The 20751-nt window shown below is 34.4% G+C and overlaps 1 protein-coding gene across 4 annotated transcripts in view; it reads right to left on the reverse strand.

The window, feature by feature from the left end:
- LOC150107481 (nucleolar transcription factor 1-A-like) overlaps nucleotides 1–20751 on the reverse strand; it is a 554391-nt gene that overhangs the window by 321931 nt on the left and 211709 nt on the right. For all 4 annotated transcript variants that reach the window (XM_090391894.1, XM_090391895.1, XM_090391896.1 and 1 more), the window contains exon 3: nucleotides 10979–11163. In XM_090391894.1, the coding sequence (XP_090248020.1) occupies nucleotides 10979–11163 (185 nt within the window). The remainder of the gene's footprint in view (nucleotides 1–10978; nucleotides 11164–20751) is intronic.

Genomic DNA, 20751 nt, shown 5'->3' on the forward strand with positions numbered 1-20751 from the left:
TTTTGGACACGATGTTAACATCTCTTGAAGAAAGATTTGAACAAATCTTTCTTCAAGCTCGTTTGAAAAAAAGATTTGTTTGTGTATGAGCGAAATTGGGGTTTTCTTTTTAATATAACTAAAATAGGCGATTTAAATGAATTAAAAAAACAATGTATGGATTTGCATTCAAAACTTCATAATGAAAATAATAGTAACATTGACGGGAACGAGCTCTTTGAAGAAATTAAATCTCTAAACAGTTTACTTCCGGACAAGATAAATTCGCCATTGGAAACTTTACAATTTTTTAAAGCAAATAATTTGCAGAATATAATTCCAAATATGTGGATTGCATATTCTTCAAGCTCGTTTGAAATAAGATTTGTTTGTGTACGAGCGAAATTGGGGTTTTCTTTTTAATATAACTAAAATAGGCGATTTAAATGAATTAAAAAAACAATTTATGGATTTGCATTCAATTCTTCATCATGAAAATAATAGTGACATTGACAGGAACGAGCTCTTTGAAGAAATTAAATTTCTAAACAGTTTACTTCCGGACAACATCAATTCACAATTGCAAACTTTACAATTTTTAAAAGCAAATAATTTGCAGAATACAATTCCAAATATGTAGGTTGCATTGAGAATTCTGCTGACGATTCCTATTACAGTAGCAACAGCTGAGAGAAGTTTCAGCAAATTGAAACTTATCAAAATATATTTGCGATCAACAATGGGTAGTGAAATATTAAATTCTTTAGCCTTACTATCTATTGAAAATACAGTTGTTAAGAAAATAGACATTAGTGAAAGAATAAAAACTTTCGCAAATTTAAAATCAAGAAAAATATATATGTAAATTATAATAGATAAAATCAAAAGTGTAAAACCCATAATATTTTAATAACCAATAATTTAATAATTTTTTTTGTATCCACTATTTTATTTTTTTGTTTAACCAGGCAAAGCCCCTCAAATTCCTGCCATGTACCCTCAAGGGGTGTACAGGATATGATAGTACTACATGAAAAATTTACATCATTACTAACTTCCTATCTCCAATTTTCCTCCAAATCAATCTATTACTTGTCAAGACTCCAATATATTATCATTATCAGATCTTATATTTCTATCGTCGTTTTCCTGCCAACCTGGCAGAGAACACTTGTTTTACTAATCTTTCCTCGCCCATTCTATTTAAGTGATTAACTGAGATTAGCTCTGCTAATGCATTCCTGGATGCCGACGATGTCAAGTTCTTTCCTAATATCCTCGTTTTTAATATGATATTGCAATTGATGCCATCTTTCACGCCTCTAATCTTTCTCAAGACTCTCATATCTGCGGTCTCTAGTCTTTGGTCAAGTGTTTTACTTCTGACCCGGCTCTCAGATCCATAAGTTAAAACTGGTTTGAACACTGTCTTGTATACAGATAATTTAGTGTTCCGACTAATTTCTCTCTTATTCAATATGAATTTATTCAATTGACTTCCCACCATACCAGCTTTGCTGATTCTGTTGTCTATTTCTATATTTAATTTACCATCTTCACTAAATATCGTGCCTAAGTAGCTGAAATGTTTTACTTGTTCCACAGGTTCCCCGTTCACAAAACAGTTGTCATTTTCAACAATTCTACCTATTTTCATTGTCTTTGTCGTTTTAATGCTGACCTTCATACCATATCTATTACAACATCTATTCAATTTAGTCAGAGAATCTTGCAGACTTGTAGCAGATTTATTTAGAAGTATAACATCATCCACATAGAGCAAAGAGCTGACATTAACATCTCCAATTATATCATGTTTAATACCACTTTCCTTCATAATGTGATCCATATAGATAATGAATAACAGAGGGGATAATGTACATCCTTGTCTCACACCAGATTTAACATTAAACCATCTTCCTGTACTTCCTTCAATTCTAATTGCTGATTTACAACTCAAATAAAAACTAAGTATTGCTTGATATAATGCCCCATTGACACCATATAACTGTAGCGTATTGAATAGTTTCTCTCTTGGCACCTTGTCATATGCTTTTTCCAAATCAACAAAACTTAAATATAGATCTCTGTTTTATTCCCATGCTTTCTCGACTATTTGTTGTAAAGTGAAGATCTGATCCTGACAGCCTCTATCTGGCCTGAATCCAGCTTGTTCTTCACCAAGCTTCTCTTCCACAATACTTCTCAACCGTTTCTCAAGTATACTTGTATAGATCTTGCCAGGAACACTCAGAAGGGAAATACCTCTGTAATTCTCACATTCAGTTTTATTTCCCTTTTTATATATGGGTACTATGAGAGCTCTACTCCATTCGTCTGGAATTCATCCCTCTATCCAGGCTTTCTGAACTATGAAGTGCAGCCACTGTAAGATTCTTATACCACCATACTTCAGCATTTCTGGTCGAATATCATCTACTCCTGCTGCCTTTCCACATTTCAAGCATTTGATGGCTTTTTCTACTTCAAGTATGGATATGTGTATTCCTGACTGCATGATTGGGGCAGAATACACATTTAGCAGTTTTTCCAAATAATTACTCCATCCAAAATAATTTAAGGATATCTTTTTCTCCTATTTTCATGTCACCTTTATCATCTCTAACTCCTTTTACAGAACTCTTTCCTCCATTCCTAAGCTTCTTCAACAACATCCAGAATATTTTGCCAGATACTTGATATTTATTTTCTATATTCTTGCCAAAGTCCTCCCATGACTTTTGTTTAGCATTCTTGTTTAGCACAGTGTTTAGCATTCTTGCATTTGTCTCTGTATTCTCGAAGAGCACAAGCTGACTTAATTGACATGAACTTTTGATATGCTTTCTCCTTTTCCTTCACTGCCTCTTTAACTTCCTGTGTCCACCAGGGAGTTCTGATTTTTTTTATCCTTGCAGACAACCTCACCACATGCCTCTCTGGCAGAATCAATCAATGTTTTCTTCAGAGTTAACAACTGAATCTCCAAGGTTTGATTCCTGTTCTCAAACGCTTTCATTTTTTCTTCAATAATCTTTGTGTATTTTAGTCTACAGTTCACATCTGAGAGCTGCTCAACTTTTATTCGCTTTAAAACTTTCTTACATGTTATTCTTTTCAATATGAAATTCAATTTTATCCTGCTCAAGACTAAATAGTGATCACTTCCATGATCACTATTTAGTCTGTTGGATCTCTCCACTCTGGTGTCCTGAATCAGGGAGAAAACATCACTATCAACAATAACAGTCAATGAGACGTTTCTTATTCCTTGCCTCTTCTCTCCATGTGAATTTGTGCACATTTTTATGTTGCAACATGGTGTTAGTAATAACCAGTCCATGTCCTGAGCAAAAATCCAACAGATATTTGCCATTATTATTAGCTTTGGTCTTTTCTCCAAATTTTCCCAAAATATTTTTGTATGTCTCACAATCATTTCCTACTCTGCTATTTAGATCCCCAACAAGGATCAACTTTTCCTTTTTCATTGTGTCAGTTGCTTTATCTAAAGACTTCTACCTTAGTAGAACCTTCTGTGGGACCATAGGCACAAATAAGTCTCATTGTCCAGTTCCCCATTCTCATATTTGCCCACATTACTCTACTTGAGACTGACTGCCATTCAAGAAGATTAGCCTCGTATTTTGTGTTGAATACTATGGCTACTCCTTCTTTTCCTTGATTGTCATTGCCTGAATATAACATTTTGTATTTATTGCTCAGAAAGATCTCACCAGTTTTTGTCTTTTTTTTTTCAGTCACCCTATTATGTCAATCTGGTACTTATCTAATTCCTCAGCTAGCTCCATTTCTTTGCCATTCAGGCTTCTTATGTTGATAGTACCGATCTTTAACTGGTGATACTGAGTTGGGGTTTGTTTTCAGATTTGTTCCAGTAGCTGACTTTTCGCTGTTCGCCCTGGTTCCCTGGCGAAAACAACTGGGGCCTTGTTTAACCGGGCGACGCCCCAGCCAGCATGAAATTTTGTCATGTCGTTCCATCATTTTTTATTTTGGTTTAACCAATAAGAATACAATTTGCTCGGCTAAATCCCAAATTGCCAGCCCATCCTCGTTCGTTCAGTATCAAAGTAGATACCCAACAGGGTGCACCACGAGAAGGTGAGGATTGGACGTTAGGTCAGAATCCCTGGTCGGTTCTCTGCATTCCTTTAAAGGTTATGTGGAGGTTTTTTGTTAATGAATAGAAATGATAAGTAGAAATCTTGAAGTTATGAAATTATTAATCATTTCAGAAAACCTATACCTACTTACAATCAGGAAGTATTAAATATTAAAAAAAAAAAAAAAAAACCTTGGAGTACCAAAGAAGGAGTTTGCTTGGGACACAAAATTGTCTTAGTCCGGCTGTGATCAAAGCCTTGTGAAGGTGCAAAATTACTTCTTTATCTTTACATGTCGATGTTCATTTCAGCATTGCAATTATCCTCTGAGTTGTAATTTGCAATCTTTATATGGCCTTTGAATTTCAACTTCCTATCTACTAAATGTGACCTCCTGGCACCACTTCTCATCCAGCACATATACAGATGTAGAAAGTTTTTCACTTGCTTGCAGAGTAAATTATACTGGCAAAGAATTGAGTTATATCTTCACTATTAGGCTACTTGTATACAGAGGCTGTTTACTTTACATCAAGTGCTTCAGTATGCGATAATGCAAAGCACACTACCCAAACCAGTTTTACAGATGAAAATGGCTGATTTGTTGTAATAAAATAGTTAATTGTCAGAATGATTTGGAATAACAAATATATATAGTAGAAACCATAATGAGAGTTAAGGATTAATGGTGGAAAACAGAGTATCCTCAATAGCACGATAGTAATGTGTGGCTCTTTGAATGCGTAACCACAGCTCTTTAACTTTTAGCCTACATGTATGAGAAGCACACACCACAAATATTTCCCCCATTTAGAGACCTGTACATTATGAGCACACATACTGCAAAGTGTTGAAAGTTAATTGTTGTGGCAGTGACAAGTATAAAATAGTTAAAATAGGAACAAAATAATATCCATGTGTTTGATGTGACCAAATTGTGTTCAGTGTATGGAGTTGCTTACTGGACATATATTAATTTGAAAATATTGCATTTGGACTTTTCTCAGATTTTAGTATGATGTATTTCTGTGAATACAGAGGCTGTTTACTTTACATCAAGTGCTTCAGTATGTGATAATGCAAAGCACGCTACCCAAACCAGTTTTACAGATGAAAATGGCTGATTTGTTGTAAGAAATTAGTTAATTGTCAGAATGATTTGGAATAACAAATATAACATAATGATGCTAACTGGCGCTAAGAGTTATGAAGAGATAAAAAGGAAGTCACAAGACAGGATGTTGTGATGTGCTGCTATATTTACCAATTTTCGGGTTGATGTGCCAATGAAGAGAGTATTTCTGTGAGCAAATATTTTCAAACATAAAATATATCAAAAAAAAATCTATGTGAACAATGCAAGTTTCAGCATGTTTAAAGATGAAAATTACAGCTCAATGTGATGTGGAGAGACTCACTCAAGGAGTTAGCAGAAAAAGGCACATTAATTCATTCCTAACTGGATGTTCATTGTTATTTCAGTATTAATAAATAACATTTCAAATTATATACTTTTTAATAAAACACCTTCCACTTTTAAAAACTCCTCCCTTTCCCCAGCCTAAGGTGAGATGCAGCTCTTCATTTTTTTCCTTTTTTTTTTTTTTTCAATGAGATCAAAAATGGCTCTTCACTCAAAAAAAAGTTGCCAACCCCTACTGCATCTACATGGATAGGCTCAGCATGCTTCATGGTATAAATACCAAGAAGAAAAAAAATTATTTATTTATTCAATGTACTAACATTTTGCTGGTTTTCTAACCAGCATCAATTACAACTCTGGCAAGCACACAGCACTCAATTAACTGTAGAAACAATTCAAACTGTAACCAAAACAGAATTTGTGTATTAACCACAAAACCTCTAGGGGATGGATAACCATAAAGTTAATTTGGAGAAGTCAGTTACATTTGATCTCAGAATGATTGTCTCCCAGATCTTTGGCAAATGAATACAGCCATACTTGTTGAGATGTCTAAAAATAGTCTCTGAGACCTATAGTGAGATATGTAACCCGGATGGCTTCTTCCATTTAATCCTATGTGAAAGACTATCCAGAGGATAGGTGGCCAGTCCCAACTTGCCATATGATTATAGAGATAATTTATTTGTTCTTCTGTGCCACTGTTGTAATAATTTGTGCTCTGATGATGCTAGTTAGAAAACCAGCAAAATATATATATTATATTTTGCTGATTTATATTTATATATATATATATATATATATATTTATATATATACTTTTTTTTTTCATCAAAGATGACAGACAAAATTCTCTTTATATGTTAGAGTTCACTGAGGATATGAAATAAGTAGTGATCACTTCCTCGTTACAATAAAATTAAGATTACCACCTAAGTAGCTACAAATAACAAGAACAGAAAGAAAATTTAAAACATTTATTTATAAAACTAGATTATTAAATGACATATGAACAAACAATTAACCAATATTTAGATAAAATAAAACAAAATGAAGAAATAGAAATAGAATGACTTAATATAAAAAATGATACTAAATATAGCAGCAAATGAAAGCTTAGAAAAGACCAAAAAATTCAATGAAAAGAAAAAAACTGAAGATATGGGATGATACAATCAAAAAAATAATCAAAATGAAAAAAGAAGCATATCATAAATGGTTAAGCAGTAAAAGATTAGAAGATGAAATAGAATATAAAAGAATAAGAGCCATAGCTAAAAGAGAAACCAGAAAAAGACAGAGAATCATGGAAAAATTTGTTTCTAATTTAGAACATGATTTATATAAAATAAAACCCAATCTATATAAGATTTTGAAACATTTGAGTACAGATACTAAAGAAAACGTAAAATTAAACACCAAATTGAAATAGAAGAGTTTCTAAATTTCTATACAGAATTGTGGACACATAAATATCTTAACAAAGTTAACTGGTAAACATTTAATGCAAATGAAAAGGAAATAACTAAAGAAGAATTAGAAATTAGCCTGAAATAAACAAGAAATAGAAAATCACCTGGAGAAGATAAGTTAGGTTCAGAATTATATAAATATGCAGGAATAAGGTTCAAAGAAAGACTCCTATTATTTTTAAATAAAATCTATTCAACAAGTAACCCACCTAAAGAATGGAAAAAAAGCAATTCTGATCCCTATCTTTAAAAAAGATAGTAGAGATGACCCTAAAAATTATAGAGGTATATGTATTCTAAATTCCAGTTACAAAATGCATAACAGAATTTTAAATAACTAATAAAATATTAGTTTGTTATTTGGAAAACTTTATTTTAAAAGTAGCATGGAATGGATTTAGAAAAGAACAAATATGTATAGACCTGGCCTTTTGCCAAAAATTAATAACAGAGAAAAGAAGAGAATACAATTTAGAAAGACATATTACATTTATTGACTTTGAAAAAGCATTTGACAAAGTTAAAAGAAGCATTTTATTTAACATATTAAAAGAAAGACAACCTTGTCTCACACCAGATTTCATTATCCCCTCTGTTATTCATTATCTATATGGATCACATTATGAAGGAAAGTGATATTAAACATGATATCAAAATTGGAGATGTTAATCTCAGGTCTTTGCTTTATGTGGATGATGTTATACTTCTAAATAAATCTGCTACAAGTTTGCAAGATTCGCTGACAAACTGAATAGCTGTTGTAATAGATATGGTATGAAGGTCAGCAATAAAAAGACAAAGACAATGAAAATAGGCAGAATCATTGAAAATGTCAACTGTGTTGTGAATGGAGAACCTGTGGAACAAGTAAAACATTTCAGCTACTCAGGCATGATTTTTAGTGAAGATGGTAAATTAAATATGGAAATAGACAACAGAATCAGCAAAGCTGGTATGGTGGGATAAGTTCATATGGAATAAGAGAGAAATTAGTTGGAACACTAAATTAGCTGTATACAAGACAGTGTTCAAACCAGTTTTAACTTATGGATCTGAGAGCTGGGTCAGAAGTAAAACACTTGACTAAAGACTAGAGACCGCAGATATGAGAGTCCTGAGAAAGATTATAGGCATGAACAGATGGCATCAATGGCAATATCATATTAAAAACGAGGATATTTGGAAAGAACTTGACATTGTCAGCATCCAGGAATGCGTTAGCAGAGCTAATCTCAGGTGGTATGGTCACTTAAACAGAATGGGCAAGGAAAGATTAGCAAAACAAGTGTTCTCTGCCAGGTTGGCAGCAAAACGACCTAGAGGAAGACCAAGATATAGGTGGATTGATACGGTACAAAGTGCCTTAGACGATAGAAATATAAGATCTGATAATGTTGGAGTCTTGACAAGTAACAGACTGGTTTGGAGGAAAATTGTAGATAGGAAGTTAGTAATGATGTAATTTTTTTTCATGTAGTACTATCATATCCTGTACACCCCTTGAGGGTACATGGCAGGAATTTGATGATGATGATATACAAAATATATTAACATACCAATATAACACTATCTTAAGTTCAGAGAATTTGAGGATATTTGGTGAAAGACTGATTCATAATGCTCGGGAATTATAAGTAATTTTTTTCTAATTTTTTCATAATAATCCTAAGTTAATTTATTTTATTTATTTGTTTTATAAGTGTGCAAGATAGCCAGTTATTTAAATGTACATAAATGTTGATATTTCCTTAAACTATATATTGTTGGTATGGCACCTATGCATACCAGAACAAGGCAGCCAAGATGTCATTGTTCGGCAAGCTAAACCTGCATGATTTTGTACAGTGCAACATTTGTGAGATGTAGTCATCGAGATAGTTGAATGATTTGAGGAAGGAGATGCAAAACTGGCGAAATATTGTTGTAATAAATGTTTTGAGAATGAATGCAAAGAGAACAAATTATGTGATAGTAGAGTCTTCTTTGGCACAGCCCCGTGTAGGGCCTTGGTCTCCCATTTTTGGGTTTCATAAGTCACTACAAGGTGGGTCGTTACCCCCATGCTCAACCATGCGTAATTGTCAGTGAAGCGTTGTGTTCTTAAGACTGGTTTGCCTGCTTTGTGGGAGGGAAAACCCTGCAGTCCACGCCCAAGACCAGCTAACTTGGTTATGTCTAAGAAAGATCCTTAGCCCCTCACGTCAGCGACAAGAATCGAACACAGGACACTCCTTTCCCAGGCATATGGTTGCAGAACGTGTAACCACTCTCCTAACCGCGTGGACATGTGATAGTAGAGTAGAGAGTATTAACAGAAGATTAAAAAAAAATTTAAATATCGATGATAATACTGAAAGTGCAGAGGCAGAAGTCCAGGAAGAACATAGAAGACCTGAATAAAGAAATAATGCCTACAAGTAGCCCTGCAGGACAAAGTGCAAGGTTGAAAGGCTGCAGAAACAGCAAGAAATTAGTCAAATGGAGAACAAAATAAAGCAAGAGGTCTGAAGCCAAAACGAAAACTGCAAGAATAAACAAGAGAAAGAGCATAAGCAGATAATTTTTATGGTGATTCTATGATAACGGGAGTGCTTCACAAAAGTGCTAACAAAATCTCATTTCCCTGGTGCAAAAATTAATAATATCACTAATGCAGTGAGAATACAGAAAGGGAAGGTGAAAGAATTTTTTTTTTTTTTTGCTGGAACCAATGACTTTAGAGGTGAGAAGTATTGTACGAGTTATGGGAAGAAGCGAAAAAGAAGAGTGAGAGGGTGAAGTTTGTGGGTCTGTTGCCATGCTATGATAAAGGTGAACTGAGAAGGAGGGTGATGATAGCTAATGAATCAATACACAGGTTGTGCAGAAAGAATGATGTAGAGTTTGTGGACCTGTAGCTTGAGCTTGATGAATGGAAAATTTCTACAATGCTGATGAACTGCACTGAAATGCATTCAGAGCTAAGTGTCTACAGAGAGCTTTGGTCACTGAGAGTGTGGAAGTACAAAGTCAGGAGAACTAAAGAAATCAGGGCAGACGCATATCAGAGTCACTCTGATGAAAAAATGAAGTGAATGAGTGTGTGTGTGTGTGTGTGTGAATGAAAAATAAATGAGGAATCTAGTCTTTCAATGCAACAATTTCTGTACACTTAGGTTAGAAGCATCAGGAATAAGAGGTAGGAGTTATTGGCATTGACTAGTGCAACCTCACCAAAAGTTATAGGCATTAGTGAGAATTGGTTAACAGCAGAAAGTTATAGGGACAGAATGTGATGAGTTTAGTATTTTCAGAGAGAATAGAGTAGAGAGAGGTGGAATATTGAAGTTGAAAATGTTTTTCATTTGGTTATACTATAACTTAAAGATACCAAGAAATTATACTCTTGAATTTATCCTTTATCGAAGTGTAAGCAAACAAAGTTTGTGTGTGAAGTAACTTCATGACTGGACTACTTGTATATGGAGGCTAATGACTTCACATCAGTTCCCTTAGTATCCCATAATGCAACAGACATATCCTTATGGACATGTATAATACTATGCATTATGAGAAGTGCTACTACCCAGACTGGTTTCAACCTTTATTGAAGTGAAAAAGTAAAGGGATGCTCATCATAGGCCTAGAGTAGTTATCCAAGTGTAAGCAAACTTTGTTTGCTTACACTTGGACAAAAGATGAAACCAAGAATGTAATTTTTGGCAATTATCCTAGAAAGTTTACAATATGTTTTATTAGAATTTTTTAATAAATGTTCCTCGCTTAATACACAATGTCTTTAAAATGTTCACTTTGAATCTGAAACAGTAGCTTGGACTTCTTTATTCTCATCCTCCCACAACATTTCATCCTCTGTACCATCACCAGATAACTCCTTATTACAGCAATTTTTGTTTTATTTCAAATATTATCACACATGCTGACATAAACATACACAGTAGATACATTTCATTGAAATTTAATAAATTATATACTTACACGAGTCATGATTTGCATCCATTTGTCCCTGCACTGTGTTCCTGTGTATGAACCAAAACAGACTTTTTCCCAATCTAATTTATCAATAAGCGTAGTATATTTTACATTATCATTTCTGGGAAGACAATTTGTTAGATTACCAATCAACTGAGAAAGTTCTTCTGAAGTCCAATCAAATGCTAAAACTAAATAAAACAATAAAATAAATCAGGATTACTCAGAATAAATTTTTCATAAGACAAAATAAAGTATATATAAAATTACAATAAGTAGCAGCCATTTAATTTATAACTTTGTGGGTGAACTAAGAAGTATAAAATTACAATTCATCTAACTACTCTAAGATGCTTACAAATTTTATGCCCATGGTGAAATTCAAAGCCATAGCCTGTTGATTGAAGGGCATGTATGCTGTCCATTTAGCCAACCAGACTGGCTGGCTGACTTACTCTAAAAATACAAAGGCAGTAGTATGTCAACCGACATTAAACAATGAATATTTTCTGCTAACAAAAGCTATATCTATCTTGCTAAAACCTTGTTATATCCTAAACTGTCATGTACCAATGTGTTGTACAACTTACAAATTACTTCAGTTTTTGGTTTTAAGAAGATCGTATATATTTCTTTAAAAATATTATTAACCCTGCTATTATAATCACAAACAAGAAGGGCTGTTTAACTAGTATTATTTCAATGAAAACAGTGTGTATCAATGATGGAATGCACTGAAATGAATTCAGGGCTAAGTGTCTACAGAGAGCTTTGTTCACTGAGAGTGTGGATGCTGCATACTAAATTTAACAAATATAGAGGAATGTAGAGAAATGCTCAACAGTTCTGTTGAAGTGAAACAGTAAAGAAATAGTAGACAATTCTGCAGGACATTGAATGGCTATATGACAGGGAGTCAAATATTTCACCAAATTATGACATTAGAAAATAATACTATTTCCCCCACATTTAGTAAACACATGAAATGTACAGTCAGCTTTCACTCAGTAAACTCATGCAATAACAATCAGAAGTCATAACCAAGGCACCTTTACCCTAAATTTTAGGGTAAAGAAAATTTACTACAGTAAATTTTCCAACATAACAAATTGGTCCCTGCAAGTTTACTACAATTGGAGCTGATAGCAGAATCTACAGCATGTTAGTGCCCTGTGAAGGATTGGTTGGTTTGGATAATAATTACAGATGAAGCAACTAAGACTGTCATGCCTTTCTTTTTTACATCTTTTGAATTTAGTAATGCCCGATTTTTTTTGTTACACCAAAAATGGTGGAAACGTTTTAGTCTTATTTTATATGTAAATGTTTTTAGTTAAATGCAAAATGTTATTAGTAAATCTGAAGTATTTGTTCAGAATTCTTCACACAAAAGAAATCTTTATGTAGAGCTATAGTTGGCACAAACTATTTAGTTATGATATTTATTGGAATCAAGTAAGAAAAAGGACTCACCTTAAATACCTTTTAATTCTGAACTTTAAAGCTTGACAGAAAAGAAAGAAAAGATTGAACTTTTCAACTAAGTTTACATGTGCAAGTTGAAGAACTGTAGCCTTGTTTAGAAATAAGTGATGGTTTTTAGTTTCATCTTCACTGCAAAGATAATGTTTTTCTAAATAGAAAACTTGATACACAGAGTGAAAACAGCTGTTGGTCAAAACAGAATATGTTCTGGAAGAGGTGAAAGTTTGAGGTAAAATATAATAAGGAAAGGATGCTTTTAAGTTAGAAAGCAAAAAAAGATCATTCAGAGAAGAGCAAATAAGTTTTCCTGGATTAATGGGTGAATTTCCTTTTAGAGGAAGTGAAGATAAAAATGTGAATAAAACTGCTAAGAAAGGATTACCCAGCCTCAACCCCAATAAATACACTGAGCAGTGAGCATTTTTTAATGCTAAAGGATAGCCAAGAGAAGAGTTTTCAAAAGAAAAAGAGAACTTAAAAACTCTGTCTTGCTATTATATTTGCTGAAAACAAATAGAAAGGAAATGTTTCAAGGAAACATTAAAAGAGAAAGGCTGCCATATTCACAATATATAGAACTTTAGGAACAACTGTAAGAAAAAAGATACAGTTGCTTAACTATGTTCAAATGCATTACAACTGTAAAGGAAGAATCGAGTGTTTGTTTACCTTAGAAACCTGCTTTTTTATTGTTTATTCTTTACTTATAAATTCCTGTGATTTTAAAGAGTGGAAGCAATTTTGTGAGATGTTTATGTTTGTATTCCTTTGTTATCGTGAGCACTTTTATATCTGTCTATCCCTTCCATTACCATAAATGCTTTTGAAAATATATCCAATAGAACAAGGATTATTTCATTTAATAATGATGAATTGTACAGCTAATTCTCTTCTTACACGGACTTTTTTTACATAATTTTGAAAACAGAAGCAATTCTATTTTTACACGGCATGTTTTGATTTTACATGGCTCAAATCCAGCTTATTTTTAAAATTTCTGTTTGAATTCACTTCTGTAAAAAATGACATTTCCATTATAATTATCGTTTCCCAGAACAGTACATATGTACTTAAACTTGAATTTTGGGGAACCCCCATCCCTCAATGTTTTAAATATCAGGGATTACTCTATGTTACAGAATGTAGACAAATGCGGTGCCAACAAAAAAAAAATCAATTTTTGTAATTATGATTCCCCGAAGTTAAGCTGACAGATGATCCGTTATATTCACTTGCCGTTGGTTCCTGGAAGCAGAAGGGTGCTATGCTGATTCCACGAAGTTAAATTGGTCTGTTACCAGAGCCTCACCTATATAAAGCTGCTTCGAAGGAGTTAAGCTGTTTGCTAAAGAATCATTTCTTGTTTACAATTCGAAATGTTTACATGTTTTGTGTTTTGTTCATGAGAGTTTTGTTTGTGCAACAGAGTTATATAGGTATATATTAAATTTCAAAGTTTTGTACATAATATCAAATTAGTAAAATTAATTATTGATTATTTTCAGATATTTTTGTAACATTACCCCATTAATCACATTGTCAGATAATTCAGTTAGAAAGAAGAAGAAAAGAAAAGCTATTTCTTTGAAAATTAAGATCCAAATTTTAGATCGTTTCGCAGCTGGAAAAGGTTCGACATCCTTAGGGAAATATTTTGGACTGAAGGAAGCTACCATGAGAATGATTAAGACAAATGAAGAGAAGACAAATGAAAATCTGTTATTTATGGAACACAATTAGGTGCCAAGTTGTCATGTACGTATACGAGAGACATTATCAAAGTGAAGAAGGAAAAGGCCTTAGTGATGTGGATAGAAGATTACTCACAAAAAGGAACACCTTTAAATGGAAATGTCATCAAATAGAAAGCATTATGGTAGTACAAGCAGATTCAGGAAAAGGAGCAAACAACATCAAACAACAATTGTGATTTTTCTGCAAGCACAGGTTGGCTTGCAAAATTTCTCAAAAGATACGTGCTTCATAATGTAGAAATAAAAGGAAAACCGCATCTACAGATGAGCCCGCAGCTGGGAAATTTCTGTCAACGCTGTCTCAGATTATTGAAATTGGTAGCTACACTCCTGATCAACTTTGGAAAGCAGATGAGACCGGCCTTTTTCGGAAAAAAATGCCAAGTAGAACTTATATAGCGAAATCACAAAAAAGTGTTTGTGGCTTTAAAGCAGCTAAAGAGAGTGTGACTCTATTATTTTGCAGCAATGCTCCAGAAGATCGTATATATTAAAATAATTACTCATTAATCGATCCCAAAGGCCACAGGCAATGAAAGGTGTGGATTTTAATATGATACCAGTGCACTGGAAGGCAAACAAAAAAAAAAAAGGTTGGGTTACAAAAGAAATTTTTAATGAATGGTTACATCATTGTTTTTTCCCAGAAGTTAAACCTATTTGATGGAAAAAAATATGGACTTTAAAGTTTCATTGATTACAGACAACGTGCCTCACCATCCTGTTTTAGAACACCGGAATGTGGAATTTTGTTTTCTGCTGCCTAATACATCTTTAATACAACCACTAGACCAGGGTGTGATCGCTACTTTCAAAACTTACTACATAAGAACATTCCAATACATTTTGAATAAATTAGATAAGGATAATTTACTGACAGTTATTGAAGTGTGGGAGAAATTTTCTATTTTGGATTGCATCAAACTTGCTAAGTTGCCATTATCAGAATTTGAAACCATCAACTTTAAATGCATGCTGGAAAGCTACTTGGAAAAAAATCCCAATATCATCAGATTTAACACATGGAGTTGGCAGAGAAGGATTTGATGATTCACAAGGCTATTAGCGATGACAAAATAACAGAAGCTATCCTTGAAAATCTCATTGGAAAAGAAAAAACTGATGATGATGAAGAAGAGATTCCACTCACTGCAGGAGTAATTAAAGAAGGGCATCAAATGGCTAGTAAATTGCAAAGTCTTTTTCTTCCACATGATCCAAATATTGAATGAGCTGAACAGTTTAAATATGAACTGAAGCACGTATGGTACGATATGAAGAATTATACAAAGATCTAGTCAAAACAGGATCTCAACGATTAATTACAGAGTTCATGGTAAAAAAAAAAAAAAAAATCAATCTTCAGAATTATTGGAAATTATGCTAATTTAGTTCCTTTTACTGAAGAAAATGTTTTGCCATTGCAGTATGAACAAGAAGGCAAAAGCGTTTCAAGTGATCGAAATGATTTTATTCAAGTCTCTCACAAAAGAATGTAGCTACTCTCAGAAAGTAAATGCAAATAAAATTTAACTAATAACCATATATATGCACGGTTAAGGGTCAAAGCTGTATAATATAACTGAGAGGAGACCTCCATATAGCCTTTAAAGGAATGCAGAGAACCGACCAGGGCTTCTGAACTAACGTCCAATCCTCACCTTCTCATGGTACACCCTGTTGGGTATCTACCTGGATACTGAATGAACGAGGATGGGCTGGCAATTTGGGATTTAGCCGACCAAATTGTATTCTTATTGGCTTAAGCCAATATACAAAATGATGGTACAACATGACAAAATTTCATGTCAGCTGGGGCGCCGCCTGGTTAAACAAGGCCCCCGTTGTTTTCGCCAGGGAACCAGGGCGAACAGCGAAAAGTCAGCTACTGGAACAAATCTGAAAGCACACACCCCAACTCAACATCACCAGAGTTAAAGATCGGTACTATCAACATAAGAAGCCTGAATGGCAAAGAAATGGAGCTAGCTGAGGAATTAGATAAGTACCAGATCGACATAATAGGGGTGACTGAAACAAAAAAGACAAAAACTGGTGAGATCTTTCTGACTACTAAGGTAGAAGTGGAGGAATTATTTGAAGCTCTAGAGAAAGCTACTGACACAATGAAAAAGGAAAAGTTGGTCCTTGTTGGGGATCTAAATAGCAGAGTAGGAAGTGATTGTCAGACATACAAAAATGTTTTGGGAAGATTTGGAGAAAAGAGCAAAGCTAATAATATTAGCAAATACCTGTTGGATTTCTGCTCAGGACATGGACTGGTTATTACTAACACCATGTTCCAACATAAAAATGTGCACAAATTCACATGGAGAGAAGAGGCAAGGAATAAGAAACGTCTCATTGACTATGTTACTGTTGATAGTGATGTTTTCTCCCTGGTGTAGGACACCAGAGTGTACAGAGGATATGAAATTGGAAGTGATCACTATTTAGTCTTGAGCAGGATAAAATTGAATTTCATATTGAAAAGAATGACATGTAAGAAAGTTTTAAAGCGAATAAAAGTTGAGCAGCTCTCAGATGTGAACTGTAGACTAAAATACACAAAGATTATTGAAGAAAAAATGAAAGAGTTTGAGAACAAGAACCAAACCTTGGAGATTCAGTGGCATACCTTGAAGAAAACCCTGACTGATTCAGCTAGAGAGGCATGTGGTGAAGTTGTCTACAAGGATAGAAAAATTAAATACACTGTATATAAAAACAAACTGATACTACCACCAACTCAATGGAATTGGAATGCCAATTTCGTATCTGGCTGTTCGTTACATTACATCCATGGTGAAGTGAATATCTGCCTTTCTTCAGATTTTGTCCTCAATGCAGGAATCACCCAAATCTCTGTACTCTTGCCCATGCTGTTTTGCCTATTCAGAAATGGCATTTTTCACTAATACAAATTCTACCTATATTTTTTGTCGATAACAATATTCTCCCATTTCTCTTCTTTATTTGACATACCTTGCAGTACTCATACTTGACAAACTACAAGGTCCATAATAAGATCTACCCACATTTCAGTATGGTGAGGACAACCATGTCAATTTCGATACCACCAAAACACAATCCTGTCTTTTGTTTCATGCAAAACAGTCCACATTTCACCTCTCCTCAGCACTGTTAATACTGAACTCTGCATATGAAATAGATAACTCTTCTTGGACTGACATATCTCTAGCTTCTATGGATATAAGCACACAACATCCATAGTCTTCTCTGCCTTGATAAACCCGGTATATCCTTTTTGGCTCAAGACATTACTTATTCCCGGTACAGCTCATAACATCCTAAATCAGCCTAGAATACTGTCTCAAATGGGGGAGTTCAGATTAAAACTCTCTAAAAAGTTTGATGCTATCCAATTAAATGACAACCCCCCCTCCTCTCTCTCAGACAGTCTCACTCCAACTACTCTTTCACAATGTTTTATTTTTCATCTTATGACTCTTTTACAGATATTTCACAGGTGCTAATTTGTTGGAATGGCTGCTGCCATTGCTCTGCTTTTTCTTAAGCTCCTAAACACATGAATAACTGCTGTCAACATTAATTTATTAACCAACTCCAAGCATATAGAACAAACTTCTCTTCTGCTTTCATTCACTAAGGACCACAATTACCAGAGGTTCAAAAACATTAACAAGTTCTTCCTTTCTTCTTGACTAACTGCTGTAGTTATAGCAATGATGTTTTAGTGGTTTTGCAACTTTTGTATGTGGGAGTTATATATATACATATACTCTCTTCAGTGTTCGTAATGGCATGTTTGGCTGAGTAGTTAGATATCCACTTTCGAACAAGCTGAGGGTTCAAATCCTGCCATTGGCATAGATGTATCTGATTGTCTTTAAGGTGATAGATGAATTTCATCACTCAGTATGACACCACTGCCCCCTGCTTACTGGAAGTTTAAATTGACTTAAAGAAGTTCCCTATTTTGTCTAGAGCAGGGATTCTGGATCAGGTAAAAATGAATAAAAATATATATATATAATAAAATAAAATAATAATAAATAAAAATAGAAAAAAAAATCCTTAGCCCACAGACAATACTAATGTATCATAGGTTTACAACTATTTGTCAGTGGGAGTTACATTAAGAATAAATAAATAAGTGATTCCAAATTTCAGCTAATTTTCTTGAAATTTAGACTAAAAGATTTTATTTGGGATTTTCCAAAAAAGACTTTCCTCTAGGTTAGTTGATGTGTTCTATAATAGTTTAGTTATTTTAGGAAGTTTTTTCCCACTTGGTTAGACTATAATAAATTTAGTTTAATCCTTTATCCAAGTGTAAGCAAACAAAGTTTGCTCCTGAAGTATCTTCAGGACTGAGGCAACTCGTGGTAAAGGTGGACCAAGCTCTCATCGCTCCTTGTCTCAGTATCTCTGCAAGGAGATGTGCAAAGACATGTATAATGCTATGCATTAAGGGAAGGGCCACTACCCAGACCAGTTTCGATGCTTACTGAAGTCTCATCAGTGGGAGCCAGACCCAGAAGTGGTGATACTAAGGCAGAAACAATGGAGAAGTCATATTTACCTATACGAGTTGCCAAAAGGTGTACCACATTATTATTAAATTACTCCGGATTTTAGAGAAAGATGTCGGAAGTTTTTTTTTTTTTTCTCAATAAATATGACTTCTTCATTGCTTCTGCCTTAGTATCACCACTTCTGGGTCTGGCTCCCACTGACGAGGCCTCAATAAAGGTCGAAACCCGTCTGGGTAGTGGCCTTTCCCTTAATGCATAGCATTATACATGTCCGCAAGGAGATGTGCTTTGCATTATAGGAGATACTGAGACAAGGAGTGATGAGAGCTTGGTCCACCTTTACCATGAGTTGCCTCAGTCCTGAAGATACTTCAGGAGCAAACTTTGTTTGCTTACACTTGGATAAAGAATTAAACTAAATTTATTATAGTTATTTTAGATGGATAACAAGACCAGCTAACAGATCAAAGGCACTGAATGGAGAGTCTACTTTCTTCTTGCATGGCTTCCTGTCATTTGGAAAATCTTGTAGACTAGTCAATCTTCAAGATGTTCCAAGAAGCACTTTTAACTTTTTTGCTGTTGAGGTGAAGGAAGAATTAGTGTAATATGTCTGAGCCAAATGGAGAACACATCATCAATATATCTTAGCCAGATAGAGAGTTGGTGAATGCTAGAATTAAGAGCTACCAGATAGGAAGGTGAAAGAAATAAAGGTAAGTTCAGCTATGAGGAAACCAGATTGCTATAAAGGAGGGGCTCAGCTAACTAGGATACGAGTAAATTATGTTATTTTCTTTTTTTTCCAAGGTGAAGTGGAGATTCTGGAGTATTGGTTGTTGAAATGGAGGAGGAATTAGTGTAACATGTTTGAACTGAATGGAGAACATATCATCAATATATCATAGACAGGTAGAAAGTTGGTGAATGACAGAATTAAGAGAGTTTTCCTATAGGTTCCACATAAAAAAAAATGCTAAGGAAAAATGAGAGAGGAAAGAGCCCATTGCTGAATCCCATTTTTATTTATATGGTGTCCTTCCAAGAGAAGAACCATCATGGATAGCAAAATTGAAGAGATCAGTAATGAGAGAGGAGGAAAAAACATTTAAGTAATGCTAAGGTGTCACAGACACCTTATATCTACCCTATATATAAAATGATAAGCCCTTTTATGTCACATTTTGAAACTCAGGGACTACCCTGAGTGTCGAGTCTTCAAAATTCGAGTCATCAGAATTCAAGGAGAACTGGCCTACCAGTCCGGAACATGAGGGGGGGGGGCAGCCCCCCTAGTATATATATATGTTTCAAATCTTTAATCCAGTATTTGGTTTGAAGCAGTGTACTGATATCATGTTTACTTTTGACATCACATCTTTATTCACCATTTCCTGTCTGTGACACCTTAGCATTACTTAAATGTTTTTTTCTTCCTCTCTCATTGCTGATCTCTTCAATTTTGCTATCCACGATGGGTTCTTCCCTTGGAAGTTGGAAGGACACCATATAAATAAAAATGGGATTCAGCAAATATTATTATTACATAACACCTCCAGGGAGTCCAAAGACTTATTGAGGGAGGTTACCTACTCTACAATTCTCAGTTTCCACCACTCTACCAACCGAAACTACCTTCATCATCTACACCAATGCCATCTACCACCAACCACCACCACTAGTATTTTCACAGACAATCACAAACATCCATGCCCACAGTGGGATTTGAACCCACAGCCTTTTGGGTGGAGGCCAGCAACAGCCAAACTTTAATAAATATGGTTGTATGACACTTCATAAGATTTGGGAAACAGTAATTCTTAGACCTCCTGCCAACAGCCAAAGGACACCTCTCTTTGGACATGATAGAAATATAATTTCTGCACTGCATTCAAACACACAAGAAGCTGTCTGCCCTTATCTACACTCCCAAAGGGAAACTTTCATCACCCCGCCCTATTCTCAGTTTCAGGTATATACACGTTTCTGTCTTCACACCATCTGTTGTGTAATGGAGAAA

The sequence above is a fragment of the Typopeltis vanoorti genome, chromosome 4 (genome assembly GCF_054136105.1).
Source record: "Typopeltis vanoorti isolate ZY-2024b chromosome 4, IOZ_Tvanoo_1.0, whole genome shotgun sequence".
NCBI lineage: Eukaryota > Metazoa > Arthropoda > Arachnida > Uropygi > Thelyphonidae > Typopeltis > Typopeltis vanoorti.